Raw genomic sequence first — 14037 nt, 5'->3', positions numbered from 1 at the left:
CCGCTGCTCACACGCTGGACAGTTCAAGCGGTCCTTCGAAATACTTATCTTTATCGGATAAATTGTGAGATTGAATATGGCCTCTTTTGCAGGATGGCTAAGCCACACGAAACACAGTGGCATGGGAACGATCAGAAAACACTTTTTTTTGTTCCCCTGATGATGCACATTTGGATAAATGAAATATACACCTCTTTTTTGGGGAAAAAGGTGACTTCTTTGATTTATCACTGAAGTTATCACACTGTTGTTTCTGCTCGTTCCAACAAATTTCAATTTGTGTAAAGCTTATTTAGTACTTTAGTTTTTACTGACTTTCTTCTTTTGGGGATACATTAGAATCATATTTCCCATCACTGATGCTTTACTTTTGAGCTCTGTCAGTTGCTCGTAGATGCTTAATAGAGGTAAAACGCAGTGCAGCAGCATGCGGAGAGTTTTTCACACCTGTGCTTCTCATTTCACTCCACACCCTCTTCAGTTCCTTATAGCCCCTTAGGAAACCCATCAAAGTATGTTGGTCCGCTGAGACAGGTGGGGGAACATGCACCCAGAGAGTGCATGTGTATTGTATCACCTGATGCGCAGGGGGGATATTGACATGGTAATTGTGTCGACTCCAGTCAAGCGCTGGTGCCCGCTGGGAACCGCCATTCATCCTTTCCCTCCCCTTTCTGTGTGGATCTTGTAGAGTGATTGGTTGGTTGCTCAGGACATGGTGAGCACAGCCCAATATACAAGGAGATGCAGCAAGGCCTGCCTGCGTTCCTGCCCCTCCAGAGACATCAGATACTTATTTCAGTGTCTGCCAAGGGAGAGGGCTGATCACAAGAGGCAAGGAGACTATAGAAAGGGCCTCAAAGATGGGAGGTGTACAAGGAGCAAGTGATGAGTGGAGGGAATGGCTGGTCCCTGGCGGTCTAAAGCAGTTGAAACAAACAGGTCCCCAATTGAAGCCTTGTTTTTGTCTCCCTAAAAGTTCATTATGATAAAAGAGGTGCTAGTAGTGGGCTTGAGAGAATTCTTAGAGTTTGGTGCTGCAGTATTGGTTTTCTGTAGTTCTGCTTTAGTAGTGAACGTGTCAACGGAACTTTTTGTTTTATTGAAGAATGAATATGTATGAAAACAATAAAGGCAGCAATAGTGGCATGTTAATGGGGAAACGGAATCCAGACTTGTAAAACAAATACAATATTTTTATCAGTTTATTTTTACAGACATTGTTAAATATTGAGGACACTTTCTAAACTAATTTTCCTCAAGGAACACATTTGTTAAATGACTATAAACATGTGAAAGTTTTGCTTCTTTTTTTCTTTCTTTCTTTTAGTGAGAAGCACAAAGCTGAGATTAAAGACAGCAAAATGTTGGACATCCTCCAGTTTAAAGACCACAAGATACAAGAGCTGGAACAGGTACAGTATGGTTCGATCAAACGGGTTGTACCAGACACTTGTCTGGTAAATTGTAGACACATTAATGTAGGGGGCATAATGGAAAACTGTATGAAATATTTATTAATAATCAGTAGGCTTTCAGTTGTAAGTATTAGCGTTAACAAAAAAAAAATCAAGGATGAAAGCTCTGATTGCATTATAATTATAAAGTAAATGAGATTTATACAATAAATATACACACACTTCATTAGGTATACTAGTGAAAACAGATGCATTCTAATGTAAGAGTCCTGGGCTGAATCATAGCAGGATGAGGGTTATGGTTTTCAGCATTAGTTTACAATATCTGAGAGATCTGTTGTTTGAACTTAGGAGGCTGTGGTTTGTAGTATTATTGAACTGTATTGTGTTGAACCACATTTTAGTCAGGGGGTGAAATAACAGAAACACTTCTGTGTTTAATTCAACGCATTTTAAAAGCACAAACTACATCCTCCAAAATGAGTTACATCTCCACTTTTATTATGTTGTTTGTGCATAAACTGAACATTATAAAGTCATGGAAAGAGATTTAGTGCAAGATTGTTATATCAGGCAGATATCATGCATTTATTTTAATTAGTGAGGCTGCTGAACTTGCAAGTGAGTCCATATATCAGGGTACCACTGCTTTCAGTATTTCTTTATAAACTTAACATTTTTACAAACTAATTACAAATCAGGCAAATCAGCAGGTCTGCTGAGAATTAGATATCCTCCTCAACAACTTGGCCAACAAGGTCCAGAAGCAGAGCATGTCTCACTTATTTCCTCTTACCACTTCCTACTAAATAAATCTCCAGCTGAAACTAGTGGAAAAGTCAGAAGCCTTTATATTGACATTTTACTCATTGTCATTTTTGTGTATAATTTTTTATTAATCACTGAAACTAATTTAGATTTATTTGAGGTGATTATATTTCATTGTCCCTTTTTGCTCCTTTGTTGATTATTATTAGAGTCAATTGTTTATTCCTGGTTTTCTTATATATTAACTGGAACTTTAAAAAAAATGGCATTCAGCAGAGTCAGTCTATTTTTAATTTGATCCCTCTAGCCCCTTTTGCATCTCTTTCCGTACCTGCTTCGGCCCTGGAATAATATTTCTTGATAGTGTGATGGCTAATGATAATGACATCACTGATGTAATTTACTCCAAATCATCATCCCTTCACTGAAGCATCTGTCAGTCTCCTTCATTAGCGCTCTTCATCCAGAATCGCGTTCATTCTTAATGAGACTGGCTGTAATGGAGTCATCAGCTTGCCAGGGCTTTTTGACATTACCCTCCTCAGCAATCCTAATAGGAGCTTGTAGGACCACAAGATATGTAATTATGACAAACTTCATTATAGTACGAGATGTGTGCCTTTAGATTGAAGGCAGTTGAACAATGCGGGAGGCCAACAGTTTCACAGTATTCACACAGACGTGAACAAAATATCCCATTAGCACTGGGACTCCCAGGTACTGTAGCACGGCCCTGATTGATTGTCCCCCTGATGTAGATTTATTATCGTTCTCTTCAGGCAATGTTTAAGTACAAGGAAATACTACTTTGTATACAGAGGAATAAATAGCATGTGTCAGTGCTGCAATGTAAGTTACGTTGAGTAAGGTGAAACGGAAGCATAAGTAAAAGGAATACAAAGTTGTAATGGATAAAAATGCAACTCCCCATTATAGCCAACTGGCAACCAAATCCTTCTCTAGTCTGTCTAGACTGTATTACATGAAGAAAACATCGTGAGCAAAGAATGTGTCAGAATGGTTGTTTCTGTGACTACTGTTGTTGTGTTTTTGTTGCATAATTTCAGTACAATTCACAACCCACCAAGTTATCAGGTCAATCAGCCGATTTAAAATTTGCTGTGAGCGTGAATGGTTGTTTGTCTTTGTGGTAGCCTTGGCAGCCCGTTCAAGGTGTACCCCGCCTCTCACCCAGTGACAGCCAGGATACACTCCAGTTCCCTAGTGACGCTCCAAAGATAAGCGGTTATAGATAATGAATAGATAGATATGTCATACCTAGATTTTACACTCAGAAATTCTCATTTACACCTCTGTGAAGTTTGCTTAAAACGTTATTGATCTGCAGTGATATAGCCGTGGCAGAGAGATCGTTAACCTACGACAGCTGATTTTGTGTTTAGGTTAACACTCACGTTTTTAATGAACTCCCACTAACTTTACAGTATCTTCCAATGTGCCAAACCATCCGTGCTACTAATAAGCATTCAAGTATCCGAGTATAAACTATCCTTGCTATTAACTGCTTGAGGTACTTTTTGAGTTGAAAAATTGGTTTATCAGTTGTAACCCCTGTTTTTCAAACCAGTTGACATCTTGTTTCATTAATTTATTTGAGGAATCCTGAATATGTTTTTACAGAATCCTTTTTTGATTTGAAATTTACAATGTATTTGAAAAGCTCATTAATAGCACTGATCTATGTCGTCCGGCCCTCTGACAGTCATGATCTCGTCAGTGCTTCTGAGCCATACTCACATAGTGATTGGTTGGTTTTCCCTCATTTTTTCCTTTTTAATTATTATTATTTTTTTTTAGAAATGTGATGGTCTGCAGAGTCCACTCAGGATCTCATATTTTTCTTAACGTATCAGCTCTCCCAATTTGATGTTTTGTTCTTCCACCTCTTTCTCTCTATACTTTTGTAACATAATTAGCTTTCATTTTTGAGCTGCACTGGGAATTTTCGAATGCTAATCTCTCTGTCCTAGACCTCTTAACTTGGCGGACAGCCCCCCCCCCCGTTCCCCTCTTCTATAAATTGAGCGCTACTGGGGTTCAAATTGTTCTTGCCTATCTCATTATCAACGTTTGAATTTATTTTCTGCTCTCCAGTATAAATCTCTATTAAAGCCCCTCTGTTCTTAGCACGGCGAGCTAGAAGTAGCGAGGAACGCTAAATCCACTATCTGGATATATCTGAGCGATTTCCCTCAACATGGCAATTAATTGCATCCCAGAGCTCAGTGTTATTCGAGAGGAGGGTGTACCCACAGAAGGCTGTGGATTACCAGCCAATGCCAAACCCCAGCTGATGCAGTGTTGAGAAGCCAGACTCCCCCCACTAAGGCCACAAAAGCTGCCAAAAAAACATGAAGTGAACATATACCAGCATAAAAAGTGGGTGGTCATTAAATCATTGTACAGTTTCTGCTGCCCTCTGGTTTGATGAATCTTGAGAATCATTAGATTGATCATCAGATGGGTTTTTTAATGCTCTGTGACTCACTTTTTAAAATAATAATACTGAGGAGCGGTTATATCTTAATAGCTGAGTGTGTGTAGTAGCTGCAAAAATCTATAATCTTTTTGTCAATCAGTCAGTCGTCAGAAAATTAATTGCCAGTTATTTTGATAATGGATTGTTTTATAAAAAAAATTAAAATATTTGATTGCTCCTCTTTTGGGCATTATGGGCACTTTAATTCAGATCATATATAATCCTGTCGGTTTTGTGTTGTTCAGCTCCAGTGAGGACATATTCCAGACCCTATGTTTGATATGAGTTTTTCCAAGAGTTAAAAGTACGAAGTAACCTGTGGCTCCTTTCTCTCTCTCTCTCTTTGTTTTTCCTGTGTCTGTCTCTCTGTCTCCCACAGACGGTGACAGAGCAGCGGCAGGAGATGAACAAGATGGCACAGAGTAGGACGACGGTGGAAGAGGAGAGGGATTTAATGAAGAAGGAGCTGACAGCTCTGCGTGAACAACTGGTCAATAAGAGTCAGGAACTTCAGGTTGGTGGAACAGATTTTCTGTGGCAGTCTGGGCCCTGGATTCAAAAAGTCTCTTTTCTGTGTGGCGCTGAACACGACATGTCCCCCGTGGCTATAGCCTCAGGCGTTTGAATCATTTAGAAGAGAAGGAGGATTGTTCAGCTTTCTTGAACACAATCTCTGTGTCTCTGTGTCTTTGTGTCTTCTTCTCTCATTTTCACCCTTACGCTGTCTCACCCTTTCTTGCTTTCCGCTTTCTTTCTTGCCACTGACAACAGAGAATACTTAACAGCTGGAAAGACTGTGTGTGAGCGATACAAAGAAGCAGGAAAGCAGGTTGTTAACTTGTAGATAAATACTTAATGCCCCCTTCAGTTGGGAGAAGGGAAAATTGTGCAAGAGATGGTGTGGCTTCTCCCTAATTATGGTTAGATGGGACATGGCTATGATTAATTGATAAAGGAATGGTCCTTACACAGTCTTGGTGGGGTCTCATGGCGAGAAATCGTGGGGGACAGCATCAAAGGAGACCTAGGTTGAGTCTAATGGGTTTTGTAACAAGCACCATTCTCATTAGGAGTCTGTCATTAAAGTTGACAGACTGGCCTCTGTACCTACATGAGTCCGGCTCTGCTAGTGCAGCTCAGCCTTCACCAACATCTGGCCGCGTGGGCCCAGTGATACAGCACAGGTGACCTTGGCCAATCAGCGACCCATGCAGGGGTCTCCCACAGAAAAGCCGCTCCACTGTTTACATATTCATTGAGCCTGAACCCCATGGGTTGCCTCTTTTTTTTTTGTTTCTCTCCATCTTTTATCTTTTCATTTTCTCCGTTTGAATCGCTACTTTTTGTGCTTCTGCTCTTTTGTCGCCATTGTTTACCTGGCCCTGTTGACCTCCGTTCTCCTCCTCACACGCACGCCTCTCTCATCCAGGAAATGAAGACGGAGTGTAGGAGGAAAGAGGAGGAGGAGCGGCAGGTGGTACAGACTCTAGAGGAGGAGAAAGAGGGATTAGCTTCCCGCTGTGCCGCCCTGCGAGCTGACCTGGAGGAGAAGCAGAGGCAGGCCAACAGCCAACAAGACCAGAGGGATGCTGCCCAGCCCAGATTAAAGGTATGAACACGGGGACAAGTCTGTTCAGACACACACACCTTGAACTCTCTGATCCCTCACACCCCTTTTCTCCTCAGCTTGTGAATATAAAAAGATCTCTGTAGCAAAGTGCAGAAATAAATATACAAGGACTGCATTCAAAGGAAGAAAAATTATGATTTAACACGGCGGGAGAGAGATCTTTTCTGGACTGGGGTACCAACAGGTTGTGCGTTAGCAGTTTCAGAATCTGTCAATTCCTCCTTTGCATCATTATTGATCCATAGTTCTTGTCACTGTGTACATGATAAATTCTGTGATCAGACAGTGATGTTGCTTAAACATTCAACCAATCAAATCACAATCAAGCAAATCACAACAAAAATCCTTGAAGAATTTTACATTCAGCATGAAGCCTGTTCCGGCTTCCTGACAATACTATGTCTCAGGACATAAGAGCTGCAGAAGAACCTCACATTCTTCCCTTTCCTTTTAGACTTAATTGTTATGAAACATATCGCTCGCCTAGTCAAATGGAGTATGGGCGGAATGGACAGAAAGTCTTGAATAAGTCAGGGCTGCCGAGTAATTACACTTGGACGGGATGGAGCGTGGCGACTAGTGTATGCACATCCATCACCGCCTAAGACGCTCCACCTGTTCCTCATTTTTGTAACATACATTGATTTGTAAGATGGAGAGTATGGGAGGCACACAGGATACTTATTGCCAGTTTGTTTGACATGGAAAAGATTTCTCCACGAGTTTATCATTTGATCCATTGCGTGCATAGATAAGATACACTGGCCGTGTAGTTATTGTGGTTCCATAAACTGAACAGAAGTAGAAAAAGGTAAAACAACACACATAGTCCTTCATCCAGTTCCAGATGTGGAAAGATGGCAAACTAGTAAGATTGCAGTTTGGTGTACTCAACATGTTATAGCATTTTTGTCTCATAATTGCCACTGGCTTATTAATGTAGCACAGATTTGGCGACCTGTGTGTGTGTTTGATGTATTCATAATCGCAGCAGCTGCATATCTCACAAAGATATTTTAGATTATTCTGTGGCGCTTTCACACCTAATTCATTGTACCGAAACCCGATTCGAACTACTATCCATGAGCTTATAATTGTGTAACCAAGAAGTTTATCTGATTCTAAATAAGGAGTTGTATATTTCCAGAGCACATCTCTTTCGAATATATCTGGCAGCAGAAGCAGTGCACCTTCTCAGCATATAGCTTGTTGATGAAGCTGAGCATGCTGTTCATATACACAACCACAGAACAGCAATTAATACCAGCGCCCACACTCACTGCAGAACCTGCATTTTCTGATGTGATTATTCCCGGATTTCCTAGAATCCAATTTTCCCACCAAGTTATGACCAATTATGTTATTACCACATTATTTTATACTATAATGAACAAAAGTGTCTGCAAGCTTGTAGTTTTCTAAGCTTGCCAGAACTTTGTCTCAGTTGCCTGTCGAACGCATACAGAACCACGGCTAAATGAAGCACTGAACCAGAAAAAAAATATATGTGAAAGCACCCTTGATTAGTGTGTTACAAGTTGCAGTTACAGCCCAGTCTTAGACTAATTGACTTCCATCATTAAAATCACTAAAAATTCCTTATTTTTCCGTCATGTTATATTGTTGCAGTGTGAGGTATAATATAAGCACTATACATATCCAAATAGAATTTTTGTAATTTTTTTTCAAACTGTGTAAACCACACTGAAAATTCTCACAGATTTCTGAACATTTTTAAAGCTGTTGGCACTCTTCTACACCAGGGTCTGGAGGAGGAACTGCACAGTGCATGGCAGGAGCTATCTGCCGTGCAGAGCCGCAGTAGCAGTCTAGCAGCCGAGCTTTCTTCCAAAGAGCGCGCGGTAGCAACAAAAGAGGAGCAACTTGATCAACTTCGGTGAGCCCTACCAACTGAAGCAGTGTCTTTGTTGTTGTAACCGCCACAGTGTTGTAGGTGATATTTCTGGGTAATTGAATTAGTCAAAGGCAGTCTGGATCTGTCCTGGTTAGGCGTATGTGTTTATATCACTTTACGTGGGTTATTGCTTGGAGGAGTTGATATATTGCTCTCTTCGCTGTGAGGTTTGGGGGTGACACACATTTCTTCCACTCTGGCTCACCTAAAGCCACTTGATAAGCCCTGCATAGAGGATGTGCTTTAAAAGAGGGAGAAAGGGAAACAGGGCCGGCTTTGGCTAAGCTTTAGTCGATATGATAAAAACTGTGAGAACTGTAGGAGCCTTAGTGGTAATCTCAACCTTTTTTAACTACTTTTCTGTTTTAATGCCAGAGGCACTCTGTCATGTCAGTCACACCAGGGATATAGAGTGTTCTTAAGGTTTTAGCGAGGTGATTAAAGATGTCCTTATAAGTTGAAGGAGCACATCTTGGTGATTACATGGAAGGACACAAACCAGATTTCAGAAATTAAGCCATAAAAGAAGGGAAATACGAATGTACCAGTTCCCTTGATTGAGCACAGTGATGTGATATGCAGCATTTTTCAGTACAAGTCTGTCAATATTAATGTTATGATTAATATTACCATGCTTGTGTGTGGAATATGTACTGAAAACAAATACCAATCCTGTGCAATAAAGACTATATGTCTCTGTGTATAATTAGAATATATCAAATTGTCATGTTATTTTTAAACTTAAAAGAGAATCAATATATTTTTAAGGCATCTTTTTATTCCTTACTGCAAATTAAATAAATAGTAATAAATAATTACAGCACTACGCGTACACATTATTTTTCAGTGAAGACTGCAGTGTTGTTTTGTCCCTTGTGTGTTTGTAGTCGTGAGTTTGCGGAAGTGCAGACTCTGTACAGGCAGAGCACAGAGCATGCAGCGGAGCAGAGCCACCTGATCAAGCAACTGGAAGGACTCAACCTGGACACACAGAGAGTCCTGAGGAACCAAGAAGAGGCACATTCTGCTGACACCACCTCCTGTCAGCGGGTACCAGACCTCAAGCTCATCACTATTATGACCACTTTGTTGCACTCCACTCAGGGCCTCATTCACTGTGGTGATTTATTTCCACGCTGCAAGCTGTAACATACAATTATTTTACTAATGCAGAAAAGTACTTTTCTTAAAGTATCTGGTTACAGTGAACGGGTTCTGAATTTAACCTCACCTCTGTCGGTTGACTGTACCACTGTTCCACACAGCACTGCACAGGGACGTGTATAAGGAGATACGCTGCAAGTATAGATCATAAACCATGGCCATTAAATAACCCTTTTGGACCCACTTTATATTATATTCTTCATGTTATCTGCTTTGCATACTTTCTTTATTCTGATTGCCCTATGATGATATCCAATCTCTGGTTAACTTGCCTTACCTCCTCCCCTCCCTTCTTTTCCTTTACCTGCTTTTTCAACCTTTCTGACATTTTTATGTTTCCTAACAGCTATACAAGGAGTTGAGTCAGTGCTACCAGACTCTTATGTCTAGTGAGACCAAGCTCCGTCAGAGTCACCAGGAGCTCAGCAGCCAGTTGGCTCAGAAAGACCAACACATTTTAGATCTCCAGGCCCGGCTACAACAACAGCAGGATCAAATACATCTTCAGCAACAACAGCAGCAGCAGCAACATGTTCAGCAGGCGCTTAATCCCTCACCAAACAGACAAACCAACTTTAAGGTAAGCAGTCTTGACCGTCTCCTCTCTTTTTATTGTTAAGCTGAGAAATGTTTTTCAGTTATGGACAACAGCATGTAGTGTAGTGTATGCATAATAGTCACATTATATTCTATTTTTCTGGCGATGGTGTCTAATTGTCCTAAAGTACAGAGTCTGAAATGTGTAGGTGATTAGAGAGCACAGTAATAACTGACGAGACCAGCATGGCCTGCCTGTGGTGGTGGTCTTTAACTCAGAATCATTCTTTTGATATTGCTGCGCTTCACCCTTGATCTATCCATCACTCTTCTCACAGTGTCTTTAATGTCAGCTATCTGATCTTCCCTCACACTCAGTCCTGGGCACACGTGCACTCTCTGACTTACTTACTTTATCATCCTTCTTCCTCTGCTCCCACCCAAGTAACTGGAAATCCTTTTAACACACTCCGCTCAGATAGCAAAGACAGATAAGATGTCGAGAGAGGTGATTTAATTGGAGCCCAGTAATGTTCTTGAAGGTGATGTTAGAGTTACAGTTCTACATCTGTCAGTCAGCAGGAGTTTAGCTTTAGCTCGCTACGTTTGAACCGTCACCCCAAGGCGATAGAGGCTTTTAATAACTCCTAATGATATGGTGATAAGTGTTGGACCACACCATGTCAAACACTTGGTTGGAGAAAAAAAAAAAAAAAAAAAAGATGGTTTTCTGTAGCTTGTAGTCGAGAGATGCGCACCCATGTTCCGTCATCGTCATTTGACACGGCACTCTGCCTTATAAGGAGTCTCTTATTGTGTTCTGCAGATTGACTTTCGCTTCAGTTTAATACGCTTTCAGGTAAAGCTGCTCTGAACGCAGTGCGTTCTAAGATAATATTTTTCCAGCCGCTGACTAGTCCACAGACTGTAATTCTCTAATTTGATTGGCTGATATTTTCCTAAAGTGGTGCCCCCGGACTGTGGAAGTTTGCAGATATAAGCTCAAATGTTAAGTGAGTTACAATCACCCGGTCTCATTTAACCCTGTTAATTTAAATGGATCATTTAGTCAGTAATTAAATACAGTGCTGCAGTGGTTTTCCAGTAATTAATACTACATTTACAGGAGATGCAGTCAGTGTTGCCTGTGTAGTGTGGGGATGAAGCTTACATGCTTGTATCTATTTGAGTGCACACTTCACCCCATTCTCTCTTTGACACTTAGGTCAGAATGAAAAAAAAAACAGTTCACACCACATCGCAGCTAAGAAATAATTACAAATATATCTATATAACTTAAAAATATCTATGCAACTGTGTATTATAACTTAGAATTAATAATAACTTTTGTTTACCGAACACATGTAGCTGCTGTCTGGCTGATTTGTTTCTTTAACTTTCTTACCTACTGACATCAAAGTGAACAGATCAAGTATCCCAAGGTATAGCACTCAGTCAGGAGGGCTTTCTGTTTCTCACTCTGTAATTTCACTGACAGGTTGCTGGTATGTGTGTATGTGTGTACGTCTGTGTCTGCGCGAGTGCGCGTTTGACTAAAGGTGTGTCTATCCGAGCACATAATCGCAAATTCTGTAACAACTTTCTCCCGAACACCTGTTAAAATCAAAATGCTCAGGTTGTTAAGGCAGATTTGATTTTAATTTTAAATGTTTTGGTGGAAGTTACCATTGGAGGCGATCAAAGTGTTGATCGCAACAGGAGCACAGGGGGGAGACGCAGTGCTCATTTGAATATGGACCAGGATGACGGCTTTGAACACCCTTCCCGCCGTGGTTTTTGTGGGGGTGGGGATAAAGGAGGAGGGTGGGTGAGAGGAATAACACCCATTGTGTGTTATACTCCCATGCTGTTCACTAAGATTGACTATGGGCTCTCTCCTTTTAATTCTTTACTGGATGCTTGATAGGACTTTGCAAAGGCTTAAATATGAACATTGTTGGACGTAACCAAAGTATCTTGCCTAGCTGTCTGTTGATGTTAGCCATGCTTTGTTTCTTGTGATATAATGGCACCTTTTATATCAGCCATTAGGAAACAGCAACATTTTAATATTGTTCTGCTGTGTTCACACTGAGAGACAAAAGCTACAACTCAGTCAGCGTGGCCAGCTACTTTGTTGTCAATTCACTGTTCAATGTCAAAGCTCCTTGACATTGATAGAGCAACAACCTGCAATACATTTTCAACTGAAGCTGGCAATAGGATGGATTATTTGTATATAAATACTATATGTATTGTGCGTGTACTGTTTCTAGAGTGTGTAGTTTTGAAAACAGTGAAATATCTCGGGCTAGAAATGGCCTAATGCCCTGATCTTCTAGCTGTAGGGCCTGGCTTATCATCAGGCACCTGCATGACCCCCACACACAATGAGATGCAGTCTAGACAAACTGCCAGGTTAGGGAGGTATTGGTTGCCAGGTTGGGTGGTCACCATCACAATATAGAAGCAGAGAAAATCCCTCAAAAGTGGACAAAACTATTTGGAGTGAATATTTAATTATTTACAACCATCTTTGTAGCATTTATAGTAGTGTAGTGTTTGGCTACTATCAGGACTGAGCAGTGATTAAAGACCAACATTAGAATCCATAGCAGACCTCAGAGCTTTCTGGACTCATCTCCATGCTAAATGAGTGGTAAGTTGTTATTCGTGTGGGCAGTCATTCAAAGCTCTGGTTATTCCCATATCGACTTTTGGGAAGGGAAAAAGCATGCAACACAATCCAGAAAAGTTTGATCTAAATATAATAGAAAGAAGCACCTGTGTCTTTTTTAAACTTTTTTAATATACGATGGACTTATTCGACCAAATGTGTTAGTGAAATAGGCCAGACATTGATATGTCACTGCAGGGAAGGCACAAATGGAAACTAATGATGGATTAATGCCTTTTACCTGGTTTTAGTTTTTGTTTGCTGTGGTTTGTCTCCCTGGGACACCAACTACAGTTAAGTAGTTAAGAAGTACAACACTTATACTTTTCAAAAAATACTTTTAAGTTGACATTTTAATTCAGCATTTGCATAGGACACACAGAATGTAGCTAAAGAAGCAACATTTCCCAAGTCGACCACCCTACACGTTGCATCTGCATTAGCTTGCTGTGATGTATTTAACATCTGGTTCTGGCTTGTTATTTATTAGCAAATCTAAACGCGTTTAGATGTGCAATTAAAGTGCTAGTTACACACACATCCGAATACACCCACTTTTTTGCCGGGTCACCTTTGACTTGGGTGAAGCGTTTCTTTTGATCATCATCATTAATAGCAGGCATCAAGTGTAAATGATGAAACTAATGCTTGCTACATGCAAAGTAACTTTTTTTTTTGCCAGGGGTTCTTGATATTGTATTGCGAATGTTGTGCATCTTTGTATTTATGTACTGTACAGATATAAAGTTTGTAATGCCGCTGCCCCTTTTTAGTGCTTTGCAGAACTGGATAACGATATCAGTAGTAGAAAGCCGAAAGAAGGAATATGTATGATTTTCACATTGATTAACATTTTTCTTTCATCATATCTGTTTTTTTTTTTTGTTGTTGTTGTTGTTCTATTTTGAGTAAACCGGCCAAGAAAGCATCACACATTGTTACAGCCATAAACACAAACAATACAAACAGATAAATGCACATGGTAAAATATTTGTATTCAGTTTCTATGTAATGCAATATCCCAAAAATATATTTCAGCACAAATTTGGGGGCAGTCATATTGAGTTAAATTTTTTTCTTTCATTGAGTGATTTGAATTCTACAGATGTGACCAGTTTAGAAACTTTAATAACTTAAAAAAATGTCCTGACTGGCTCGTGACCTTGCAAAGGACATTTTAAATAATGTCAAATTGGGAGTTTCTTTTCCTCCTCTCCTCTATGCACCTTGTTAATATGTGAAGTTGTACCAGTATTACAACTTACCCTTTTTTTTGTTAAATTTACTTATTTTTAATAATATTAAACCAATGGTTCTGTGGTCCCAAAGCTGATTCTCTAACCACATGTCCACTGCCTACATACAGGACGTGATGGAAACTTTGGATAAGTCTGACATTGACATCATGAGTCTGTTGTGCGTGTGTCA

The 14037-nt window shown here is 40.2% G+C and overlaps 1 protein-coding gene across 2 annotated transcripts in view; it reads left to right on the top strand.

Annotated features, from left to right (window-relative positions):
* The window catches only part of cntln (centlein, centrosomal protein), a 77358-nt gene that overhangs the window by 4235 nt on the left and 59086 nt on the right, over positions 1–14037 (top strand). For both annotated transcript variants that reach the window (XM_084567478.1, XM_084567477.1), the window contains 6 exons: positions 1331–1415; positions 5066–5200; positions 6116–6295; positions 8080–8213; positions 9119–9281; positions 9742–9975. In XM_084567478.1, coding sequence (XP_084423604.1) covers positions 1331–1415; positions 5066–5200; positions 6116–6295; positions 8080–8213; positions 9119–9281; positions 9742–9975 — 931 coding nt within the window. The remainder of the gene's footprint in view (positions 1–1330; positions 1416–5065; positions 5201–6115; positions 6296–8079; positions 8214–9118; positions 9282–9741; positions 9976–14037) is intronic.

Source organism: Chelon labrosus (assembly GCF_963514085.1).
Source record: "Chelon labrosus genome assembly, chromosome: 2".
Lineage (NCBI taxonomy): Eukaryota > Metazoa > Chordata > Actinopteri > Mugiliformes > Mugilidae > Chelon > Chelon labrosus.
This window is presented reverse-complemented; position numbering and strand designations above follow the sequence as displayed.